The sequence below is a fragment of the Rhododendron vialii genome, chromosome 5a (assembly GCF_030253575.1).
Source record: "Rhododendron vialii isolate Sample 1 chromosome 5a, ASM3025357v1".
In the NCBI taxonomy this organism is placed as follows: domain Eukaryota; kingdom Viridiplantae; phylum Streptophyta; class Magnoliopsida; order Ericales; family Ericaceae; genus Rhododendron; species Rhododendron vialii.
The window spans coordinates 14,842,691-14,855,401 of record NC_080561.1 but is presented as its reverse complement, the minus strand read 5'-3'; the positions used below and the strand labels follow the sequence as shown (position 1 = coordinate 14,855,401).

General features: G+C 35.8%; 1 protein-coding gene and 1 long non-coding RNA gene across 2 annotated transcripts in view; one reads left to right on the top strand and one right to left on the bottom strand.

The window, feature by feature from the left end:
- The window catches only part of LOC131327162 (myosin-6-like), a 47,403-nt gene extending 43,293 nt beyond the window's left edge, over positions 1 to 4,110 (bottom strand). Inside the window, exons 1-4 of the mRNA XM_058360181.1 lie at positions 3,842 to 4,110; positions 2,762 to 2,934; positions 2,451 to 2,518; positions 1,460 to 1,588 (exon numbers count right to left, since the gene is read on the bottom strand). Of these exons, the coding sequence (XP_058216164.1) occupies positions 1,460 to 1,588; positions 2,451 to 2,518; positions 2,762 to 2,804 (240 nt within the window). The 5' untranslated portion in view covers positions 2,805 to 2,934; positions 3,842 to 4,110. The remainder of the gene's footprint in view (positions 1 to 1,459; positions 1,589 to 2,450; positions 2,519 to 2,761; positions 2,935 to 3,841) is intronic.
- Positions 4,111 to 9,414: 5,304 nt separating this feature from the next.
- Positions 9,415 to 11,373, top strand: LOC131326717 (uncharacterized). The gene is made up of 2 exons (XR_009200086.1): positions 9,415 to 10,018; positions 11,175 to 11,373. It is a non-coding gene; the product is annotated as an uncharacterized LOC131326717 (long non-coding RNA).
- Positions 11,374 to 12,711: the final 1,338 nt, after the last annotated feature.

The window sequence follows — 12,711 nt, the reverse complement described above, 5'->3', positions numbered from 1 at the left end:
GGGACTGAGAAAAACTCACTATTCATGCAACTAAAAACTCAAAAGCATTCCTTCGAGGTTAAATTATCCAATCAAGGACATGCTACGTATAGGGTCTTCCGCACTTGAATTGATCTTAAGTTCAAATCTCTCTTGATCTATTCTTTTGAAAACTATATCAAGGGGTTCACTACATCAATTCTGCCAGACCAATCAGTTATAGTTGATGTTTTTTCACATAAACTTAAGTTAGTGACTACCAATAAATACATAATGACAAGACTAATTTTGAAAGAAACAAAAATATGTAGCATGGGACGAGGGGATCAAACGAGCCAACCCGAGTTTTAGGATGTTTGTGCTCGGATCATTTGAAATTCAGTGAGCTCAAGCTCAGCTCGTTTAAAATGCAGTGCAAATATTTGAGCTACAGCTCAATTAGTATTTGAGAACTCGAGCTCAGTTTGAGTATTAAACAAGCCTCTATAAACAACCAAGCCTGCACATAGGAGCTAAACTTATCTAAGCTGAGCTACAGCTAACTCGAGAAACGAGCTAAAAATTATGTTCGAGCTCAACTCATTAACTAAATGAACCGAGCCGATCCCTTAATGAGCCGAACCTCGAGCTGCTCACGAATAGCTTGGTTTTGTATGAAACTCTAAACATGATGCTTACCAGACATATAGGTTAGAAACTAGAAAGTGCTCACAAATAGCTTGGTTTTGTATAAAACCCTAAACATGATGCTTACCAGACATATAGGTTAGAAACTAGAAAGTCAAGGTAACAGCTTGCTCAAGAGCTGTAATTCATGTGAATAAATCCCCTCAAATTCTTGAATCCAAGTTATCTGATAATACTATGCTTGCCCAATCTTTTAGCACCCATGTATCAATTCTTCCAACCTCTTAGTCTACGTTATCAATCTATATTATCATCCTCAGTACAGGATGGGCTACAGAATTTGGCAAGGTATCCCAGGCACACTCCTTTGTGAGAGCAGCAAGGTTCTGGTCCCAATAAGAATAAGGAAGAAGGATTGAGAGGTTTGGGATGCTCGCCAGGCAATCAAAGATGAAAAAGGCGCCAAAATCCATAATGAAAAAGGCAACAAAAGCAGAATCATCGTGATCCTAGCTCTTAGGTACTTGCCATCAAGGGGAATGATAGCAGGAAGCTGTCACTTGCTTAATTTCTATTGGAGGTTTCATGTTGAATGTGAATACATGCGAACAATGACAAAAAGACTTGAATCATAATTCATAAGTACATCGTCCAATCCATAACCAACAACATGTCAAGAAGAAAGAAAAGAGTCAACACCCTTCATCGAAAAGGGCAACCAAAGTTAAACGTAAAATACGAAAGCCACAAAAATGGGACCTTCCAAGCAATGACAAATTTTCCCAAAAAAAAATCAACTCCAACAACTTCCTTGCAAGCATTCAATGTGGGATAACTAAGGGGAAGCACTTACCGTCTTTCCCAATGAGTTGTTAATTTTGATCTCTTCACCATTAACTTCCACAACCTCACCATCTATCCAGACTACCTCAGGATCCTCCACCCAAACATGTGACCCAACAACTATATTGACAGGTAAACTCTACATAGAGAAGCGGAGGATTAGTAAGCTTACTTATCAACAAGCATTTTATAAAAAATATGAGAGTGGATGCAATGCCCTAAACAGCACTTGCAAACTTAATGCAATTGAAGTCACCAAAATTCTGGACAAAAAGGAAATCCAAACACATTAATGGCAAAGCATGGAGGATGTAGGTAGGGTCAAGCGGCATCATTATCGTGGGGCCCTTTTCCCAGAACAAAGAAGGGCTCCGTGTTCTATTTTGACCAAAGCATAGTCCTAGTTACGTTTAGTTAATTTATGTTCTGAAATTGGATTGAGGCTCAAAAACTGGATAAGCCGTTCAACAGGGTGCTTAGTTGCGTGAGCAACTGGCCTCTGCAGATGTCAAAAAAACCCATCTACAATCGCTCAATAGCAGCCCAAAACCCAATCAGCATTGAGGCAGTTCTGTCGATTTCATAAAAATGCATGTCCCACATAAGGTAGTTGTTATACAAATGCAGATCTCATAGCCTCCACTTACACTGAGGTATTGAACAGAATTTGAGGTTGGCTGACGTGGTACCATACCACTTCGTTTTGAATCTGTAGAACTCGTGCAATTAGTGGAATGATTTACAGGCTAACTGCCTGGAGATTTCTTTGAGAATAGTTTTTGTCAAGGTTTCCCTGTCAACTGCTATCATTATTAGTCGCAACGTAGTAATACTGTGATATATAATGTGGCTGACATGCATGATTGGATGGATTAGTTACTTGGTTGACATATTTAGTTGGACTGGTAATTGTAGAAACTGTGATTGCACTAGTCACCCACTGTTAGGCACAATCGAGGTTGACTCACTTTAGGGAGAAGTAAAGCATCAAGTTCTAATACCTTAATTTCTAATTTGGATGGGGACTTGTCTTTGATGTTCAACTTTGTTTCCAAATGCCCTTCTAGTCCTGTGCAACCATACAGAAAATTAAATAAGATCTCCTCACTTAGATAACCGCAGGTGGAAAAGAAATCAAGAAATGGCAGTTGAAAAATATGCTTAACAAAAGGATTAAACCAAGGGAAAAGTGTTCAGAGAACTCAGAAGAATTATATATCACACATGAAACTGTCGGAATTATTGTCATACTATAAAACCAAAAACACCTAACAAGTCTTTTCTTTTCTTTCTGTAGAAAAGTGAAACATACCTGTTTCTTTTCTTTCTGTAGGCTTTGGTTCATGAGTTGACATTGCTTCAGAAGGTTTCAGAAGCCATAAGTTCCATGACTAAACCATTTGTAAATCAATTCTAATCAATTCCAACAAACGTGAAGCATAACCCTTTCAGTTCATTTAGGCTGTGTATGTGGCCTTCAATTTGCTGCCAAAATCAAATTCATTTGTGTTCAAAAGTACAGAACTGCCTCAAAGTATGTTTACATGCGCGCGTGTACGGTCAAATGTAAGAAAATTTATAGCAGGTAAAATCAGTAAAATCGTCACCACCACATATAAACACAACTAAATGACTTGTCTTAAATCGCGCAAAACAATTGACTTGACAAACAAGAAACAGAAAACTATGCCAGAAGAGATTCTGAGAACGTATAATTACCAATTCGATGGGCAAATACTCATGCAAAGCACAAGACAAAATAAATGAAAATCCAAAAGCAATTTTGGTCTAATATCAAATCGCAAGCAGATATAAAAGCAACCAAAGAAAGTTTTCAACCTATAAATATCTCATTCTCTGGAACCGTAACGTTTTGAGTTTTGAGCAGTAATTGAACAGACTTTATGAGAACCTATGAAGCACGTGTACACCAGAAAAGTCGCCATATATCTACACAGGGGTGGACACGGGGTGCCCGAACCCTTGCACGACTCCAAATACTCCCACTAATTATACTAGTTTTTGGGTTAATGTAGAATAGTCACTATAGGATTCCCTGCAAGTCTCGCGATGGAATAAAATTTCATAGAGTTTCTATACATGGGTCAAAAACCTCCTAAAATTTTAAGTTATCAACCTTTATTGGGTCATAGGTACAATATTGAATAGCGGTTAGTCGGTTACCTATATACACACTGTCCCATTCTCAGAACTATATAGTTTCAAATGAATTTGGATTATATTTTTTGTGTTACTAACGTAGAAATACATATGATTCGAGCCCCTGCTAAGTACAAATCCTGCATCCGTCACTGTGTGTATGGTGTACGGGAATGTGTGTATGGGGTACCGGAATGTGTACGGGTACGGCCCAGTTCGGAAAAGTACGTACCTGGTATGTTGCAGTATTTGGGGATGGCGTCGGGAAACCATGGGTACGGGGGAATCAAGATTCTGTTCATGTGTTTACCTGAATCGATTAGTCTGCGAAAATGGTGATTAGGTTGACGATGATAGATGGAGATGCTGAATCGAGGCTTGAAGGTTTGATCGATAGACGAATGAATCACCTGTCTTCTTCGCAGATCTTTGTTTCTCTCTCTCTCTCTCCCCCTACGAATCACCGTTCCTCTTCGTCGATACACATGCATGCAGCTAGGATTTTACTTCGTTGTGTTCGTTGTATAGAAGGGTTTGCTCCCTAACAAAACTAAAAGTGGAAATTTTCAAAAGCATCGGCTACAAAAAAACAATATCAAATACATGGGCTGATTAAAAATAACATATGGACTGTTTAGAAAAATAAATATAAACTACATGAATTTTTTTGAAAAAAAAATATTACATGCATTAACTTTCTTATGGATAAAATAGATTTGTTCATTTTATATGCGTTTAAATAAATTTTAAAATAAACATTAAAAATAGCTATTGCTACTGCTTACATATAGAAGTTAAAATTGTTATTGTTTGCATAAATTTCAAAGTGCCTTTCTAGGAATTTTATCCGCATTTCATTAGAATATGTTATAAATGTTTTCGCTTTAATTTCATCACGAAGAAAATTCTCGAAGACATTGGCAGTACTATCTTGACATAACCCTTCAATTTCTTCCAAAGTTTTTAAGTAGTGAAGAGGCATCTACTCGCTCATCAAGTTTGGCCATCGTAGCTTTGATTTTCGATTTTCGCTCTATTGCTTTAGCCATTTGTTAAATACTTGAAGTCACTACGCTCATAGTTTCAATATGCACTGCACTATTTTTGGCGCATTTTTCATATTGCCTAGGAGTTGGATGTGCAGATGATTTACCTCGACTACTCTTTAGGAGTTGGCTTCCAGTTTTGTTAATCTAAGTGATATTAATACCACTTTCATCCTCATAGTCTTCATTTTCATTGTTATCTATAGATACATTAAATTGAGTGTATTATCCACCGCTCGTCTACCATTTATATTAGATCCTCCACGACACCATTTACTAATGGCTGCATTCTTGCCACAAATAATTGCCAATTCTTCTAATATTTCTATCTTTTTTATTTCTCAAGTTCTTCGCTTTCGAATGTGCCAGTGACATTAATATTTTTTATCACAAATATATAGGACACATAGTGTATGTACAACATTATTTCAATAAGAAAAAATGTATCTTAACATATATTTTCTAAACTTGGTTGCTGCATTCCACTTTCTTAGTCGTATAGTTGAAGGCAAAACCACTTTGTGCCACCATCTATTCTATATCTCTGTAACCTCTTTTGATTATCTTCATTTGATTAATCAAGTTGAAAGTTGCATTCAATTCATTAGCGACAGCTGTATAGGCAACCTCTTTGAATTCTTTATCAATTTTATTTTCCTCATTGCATTGGAAGACAAATATCTCAATTAGACATTTATCCATTTCTTGAGTCCACATCGTATTATTTTTCTTTTTACTTCCATTTTGACTTGGATCCTCGAATTGCTCCATGTTACTACAAACGATAGAATGTGAAAAACAATTCGAAAAATTCTAAACTCGAGATTAATAAAAAAGACATCAAATCCCTATTTATACACTTAGAAAGAAAACAAAACAACAATCAAAGTTTTGAAACTGAAATATAACCACATAACTTCAAATAAAATGAATAGTCATACATTAATTTGGCACATTGAAATTGTGCCACATATAATTCATGATAGAAGTCCTAATTATTTTTCCTGCTCTACCTTCATCATTTCTATCAAAGGTCTTTGGCCCTAATACATCTTCAGGATCGGGTTCTTGTTCTCATAGTTCTCTGTTAACTTCATCTAAAAGAGGATCATTGAACATTACACCTCTTATGTGGTTATGAATGATACAACATGCAATCACCATATCTGCTTCTGTTGTCCATGGATAATTAGGTTCTTCTTTAAGGTTTTAAAACCGTTTCTTTAGTACTCCAAAGACACGTTCTATGCAATTTCCAAGGGAAGAGTGTTTGTGATTGAATAACTTCTTAGGATTAGCTGGTATCGTCCTCTAAATTCATTTAAATGATATTTTGTGTGCTGCGAAATGGTGTAATGAATCATCTTAAAAGTGGGTATCCCACATTAGCAAGATAGTACTTTCCCACAAAAAGATATATATAAATAATTTTGATTGGAAAAATATATACTTCTCATTGTATGTATAACTAACCCAGAAAAAACAAAAAACCAATACATTGAGGACATTTAATCTTATGATTTCTTGTGGGAATATACTCTAATATCCTAGAATCGGATGCTAAACCCTCTCAGCCAGAGATAACATGTGTGAATTTCAAATCAAATGAACATACTACCATGATATTTTGTGATGGCCAACCTTTTTGACCGCGAAATCGAGCTATGACATCACTTGATAGCTTAGCAGGTACATGGGTGGCATCAATTGCTCCCATGTAATTCTAATTTTTGATGATTGGGGATAATATTCAAATTTTATATTAAAAATTGTTAGTAGAACTTCATATACTCCAACATAAGCTTACCTTAAAATAGGGCTAGAATCTTGAATTGTCTCTTATCTCTTGTGGTGTTTCAGCCTCAGGTGGTTTGATAAATTTATCATGCAAAGAAATTATTGCGTACATGACCTCATTAAAGTAATAACTTATCGTTGTCTTGAAAGCCTAAAGTAACACTTTAAAGTTTGATTTTTCTCGTTGTGAGCGATCGTATGTAAGAATATAGTTAGCTATTCAGCGACATTGCAATGGATGGTATCATGTAGCCTGCCTGTTCCTTTGAGAATATAAACTAACCTATCAAAAGCTTCTATATTCATCATTAACAAATTATATGACAATCCTCGTCTTACTTAACCAGATCTTGTATAAATTGTCTAACTGTTAAATACTGATCACTGGGTGGATCTTTTTCTGTGCACTCCAAATAAACTTTCGATGTCACTAACGTAACAGCATTTACAATAATCGCACAAGCAAAATCCATTTCGTCATCACAATCATTTACAAGAGTCATCTATAATACAAAATCAACAAAATGAAATCTAGATTAAAGACTCATAAAATAAGATTAAACTACTAGGAACAAGGTAAAAAAATAAGTAAAAACTATCAAGCCTAATCACGCTTAGCATCTTTATAAATTTACGTTAATCACATTTTATTTTTGTAATATCCATGTCCCTTTAATTTGTTCAACTCAATAAGGCATTAATCATGTCCCTTTTATTCAACCCATCAACCAGTATTTATAGAAATATATGGGAAGTGTTACTAATTAGATTAGTTAAAATATATATGTATTATTTATTTATGCAAAGTAGCCTATATAACCTTTATATGGTTGCTATAAGGAATAAAATATGGAATCACAATCGCCTATGTAACCTTGCTAAATAACTTCTCACATAGGGGTCAGTGGAAATGATTTAGAAATGATTTATCAATGATATCTCAATCAGATAAAGCCCAGCCTAACATTTTGTGTGAGGTAAGAAGTAAGACAATTATAGCCCATAACTTGGAAGCTCACAATCAATCCAAAAGCATTTGAAATAATCCAATGAAAGATGAGTTACTTTGTCACGACCCAATATTTTAAAAACTAATGATGTGATTTTAGATGTATATATATATAATTACCTTTGATCAATGTGAAATCAAATTTATAAGCATTTCAATAGAAACATTGTTTCTTAATCGCAAAAAGAAAAATTTTAGCAACAACTTTCTTTTTACCACCTAAACCGCTTAAGACCAGATATCAACAAAAGTTAAAATCTAAAAGTCGAAGAGTGCAACCTGTCCTTTCACCAAAAATTCTTCACTTTGGTACCGAATTAAGAAAAAAAGAGATTAAACTTGAGAAATTTAAAATCCATTTATAAACTTTTCAAAGGAATTCAAATTAGCTACCAAAGGCACCAATACATTACATAAATTTATACCAAAGTACAAATTTCTTTGTTCATTTGCCAAAAACAATGCAATTTCTAAGGGTTTTATTACATGGCCAAGTTAAATTATACATGTATTCAGAAAAATAGCTCTAAGAGAAAAAATCAATACTTAGATCATGTCCGCTAAATACAAAAGTTAGTTTCTACATCAAGTCCATCAAAACTTGTCCTTGCCCTTTAAATCTATAAGGTAGGGATGAACATGACCTCTTATACATAATCTACTAGAAACTAAAATATGCAAGTAACCATTACTATAAATATGAATGCTTGTACCTTTATACCCGATTCTACTAAACTCGAATTTATACTTTCTCAACACAATTCGTAATAAATATAACAAAGTCCAAAAGATGAAACCAAAATTCTTCAAATACAAAACACATCGAAATATTAAACTCAAGTAGGAGAAAATAAGAGCACATAAAATCGAGGGTCCAAATTATTATAGTTGTGTACCAATCCTAGGTGACTGATCAGATCCCTATATCATCCAAATTTATGGACTACTAACCCAAAGGCTTATGGGGCACATTATCCTGTGCGGGTATATGGACTATACACCGACAGAAAACTCATTATACATATGTTTCCGTCTACACAACAAGAATAAAATGGCCAAGACAACCTCTAATACATGGCTCTTTAGTCCAATAACTAGTATCAAATCAAAATTAATCCAAATCCAACATATAACTGGTATCACTATCAAATTCTAAACCTTTACCATAGAAATCAAGAAAACCCAAATATCAAAAATCAATACTGGACCCCCATACATTGTGTTCCATTTGCAACTAGCTGGTTGCATATGGTAGTCGCCGCTGCCACCACCTCCATCTACCACCACCTTGGTTATTACGTATGAACAAGAGCGTGAGTACCAATAAAGAAGTGGATGAGGTGTGTGGGCGGTGGGAATGGCTGAATATGGGGGTGCTAGTGTTGATATTTATAAACAAGCTAGTTTGACGGAAATCGAAAAAATTACAATTGAAAAGAATAATGGATTTGTGGACTCCAAATTCTTTTGTGCAACAACAAGGGAAAGAGGAATTGCTCACAATTTAATATTTCGTTCTAACCTTTTGCCTTCGCTCCCTATACTACTCCCAGCTATCAACGAGTAGTGTGTACTATATATCATCTCGTTTTCATTCTCTCTCTCTCTCTCTCTCTCTCTCTCTCTCTCTCAGCGTTAATAATGGCGGTAATAAAAGAACAACAAACTCTGATCCACAAGTAGGGACAGGGTTGAGGAAGGGAATTCCAGCCACCAAGGGATGGAACTCGAGTCGCCTATGTTGGACACTCCTAAACATCCCCAAAAGCTTGGGAAATGCTGTCACTGGTGAATTCCCAGGGCCAAGAAGGCATGTCATAGGAACCTTTGCGGAGACGTTGTAAACTCCTGCGACATGGCAATCCAAAAGTCAATAATTTAGTCATTGACTCTACTAGTGACTGTTGAGACATGCCGCAGTCAAAGTCCACAGGTCCAATGTAGAGACCCGTCCTAAATATTAATTTATTTTATTTAATGTGGCTATGTGTAATTAATTATATTTAGTAATTAAGTAAGGCATGGATTTTTTTTATATAGATGTGCATATATGTGTGTATGTGTGTTTGGTTGATCGGGCTTGAGTTGTGTGCTATGGACCAAGTGCGTGGGGGGCCCATATGTGATGGAGTTTCTTTTAATATAAGCCTTTAGGGTTAACTATTATTAATTGTTAGCTTTATGGGTGTTAGTGTAATGACTCAAAGCATTATAGAAGATGGAACAATAGTTTAATTCTTGAAGGGGCCATAGTGCAATTTTGCACTTTAAAAGGCTGAAGTCAGCCGAGAACTCTCTGGAGTTCTGTTTTTCTTTTTTCTTTTTTCTTTTTTCCCTTTTTCCCGTTCTCTCTCTCTCTCTCTCTCTCTCTCTCTCTCTCTCAACTCTACCCAAACCCTAGACTTCAATCCCAAAATTGGATGTCAAGATTCGAGAATATCGCAAAAAGGGAAGAAAAGGACGTGATCTACGGACAAAGGGCTACGCATCTATCCCAACAATGTCGCATTCGGCCAACTTTGGTGTTCCTAGCATTTCGGGATTCAGCTCTTTTGAGGTAGGAATCTTGCTAAATGCTTTGATATGGGAAAGTATAGTGAGATACACCTAAAAATCTGTGATTATAGTGTTTTTCTTTTCAATTTTAAGTTAACCCTAATATGTTCCAAGTAGAGGTGATTTATGCGTAGTATGTCTTGTTTAAAGTATTTGTGGACTATGTGTAGCATGTGTTATACATGAGTTTTGAATTTTCACGATTGATTAAAGACCTTGATGATTATTTACTAGATTATGTAAATTTTAGTATGTTGGACCGGTTTGAGGATCGTGTGGTTTGAGTAAAGGATGATCTAATATGTGATGATTTGATACATACAGAGAGAAAAGTTAAACCAATTCTTGTAATTGGACACCACAATTGATAATGACTCTACTTATATATTGATTTGATGATAATTTTACTAACGTAAATCGGGATTCTAGATTATGACTTTGTTGAGACTATGACTAGATTGTACGATCTTTCTCGTAGTTTTGAATGATTTGGAATTGGTACTTGTTATTTGGGCTAGTGAGCCACATATTGGAGGTTGACTTGACCATTTTGTACTTGTTGTGTAGCCGGAAGCATATGGATAATGAGTTTATCAGTCGGTGTATAGTCCGTAAACCCGCGCGGGATAAGGTGTTCCATCGGCCTTTGGGTTAGTAGCCCATAAATTTGGATGAGTAGGGACCTGATCAGTCGCCTAGGATTAGTACACAACTTGTTAATTTGGACTATCGATCTTATGTGCTCTTATTTTCTCCTATTGACTTATAATTTGATGTGTTTTATGTTTGAAGGATTTTGGATATATGAGATGAGATGAGCTTACGTGGTTTGGTTATAACTTGGTATTTGGAGATTTGGATTATTATCTAAACGGATTATTTTTATCATTATTTCTGTTGGATACTTGAGAAGTAAAAGTTATTATGTATTCATTTGTTCTAAGTTACGATATATCCAATGGTTATCTTTTGAGGTTTAATAAAATGCAAGTTTTCTTACAATATTGTATATACTCACGAATTGATGTATTCAAAAAGAAGTAGACATGAACAAATTATTTTATGTATTGTGAATTTTGCTTGCGTTCTCTTATCTTTGCCTTTAGCACGTTTCCTATTGAGTGTTGACTCATGTTGTATAATCCAACCTTTTTCAGGTAAGGCGGTGGATCCGAAGACATGATAGTTTTTGATTTGTTATATTTTTTTTTTGGGAGCTTAGTTGATATACTTGTATTCCACTAATTTGATGGTAAGATTTTGGAAGTCCTGTGACTTGGTATTCTTTTGAGTTTGTAATAAATTTAATCACATATTTTGACTCTCTCAAAAACTTGAACGTGAATACGCTTATAGGTAATTTTTCTATTGTTGGAGAGGTGGGAAGCCTCATTAGTCTTTATGGTAAAACTCCTAGGTTTTCTTTTTATTGGTGTTGACCATTTTGAGAAAGCCCTTGAAACAAACACTCTCTTCCATTTTTATTTATTTTTTTGAACTCACGTGCTCGGGTCGTGTGAGATCGGGGCGTGACATCTAACAACGGAGCAGGCACTCCGATCCTCTATTCCAACCCAATAAGTGCCGTATTAGATTCTGCTTGTAATCCAACGGAAGAACTGCGGCTCTTCATCAACATGGGGGGAAACTACTGTCGAAGACAAACCGTTAGGCGAGTCTTCATTGAAGAGAGAGAGAGAGTTGACCATTAGGCTATCATGTCTTTTTGGTTGTATTTATGGTGTCCAGAATCTTGTTTCTTGTTGTACCTCCATATCACCCGATATTGGCTGAATTTTTCAGTACTTGCTGATATTAGAGCCAAAACAGTAATAGAGATGCAAGGTATCGGTTTCACACAAATCTGATTTGAGAAAACAATGCGAAAATCAAATAATGAAATATATTATTTCTGGAAATAACAAGTTTCGGAATTACAACAAGAACACAAATTACAAAAATATGAAATCTAAAACATAAACTGTAAGGAACAAGAAATTGCAAACCGAGACCCGTGTTATTCCACGGTGCCCTTAAGACAAATTCGTCGCCTCACCAGTGCTGGAGGTTATGTCGGTGTTTGTCTTTCAAAGTTGACTCAGTTACCACTCAGCCGCTAGAGCACCACTATAGATTGCCCGTCAAACCAACTTGTGTCTCTACTCACTCACTCACTCACTCTCTCTCTCTCTCTCTCTCTCTCTCTCTCTCTCTCTCTCTCTCTCTCTCTCAAAAAGAACAATATTGCAAAATAAGTAAAAGAGCTTGTGTTGTTGTTGGTGTTGGTGTCTTGAAACAAATGAGCAGAACTCATTTATATAGATGTAGGAGGATGAGCCAATTCAATCAATACATAATATGGGGAGCCTCTAACTTCATTACAGAATTTAATACGGAATATTCAATATGGGAAATTGAATTTGGGGTTATTCAATTCTGGAGAAAGAACTGATTCAACTATTAACTCTATGATCAGCTGCGCACAACTGATTCCATAACAGGACCATCCACACGTGAACTGTTCAGACCCAATAAAGCACAATCAATTCCACACCAACCTAGACCAGACTACAGACCTCGAACCACAGGTCGCGGGCCCACGAATCCAAAGTCTTAGCTGCAACCTAGGTCAAGTTTAGGTGTTCGGTGACAGCACGCACGCGCGTCCCTTGGCTTTTTCAATTTCCATAATGA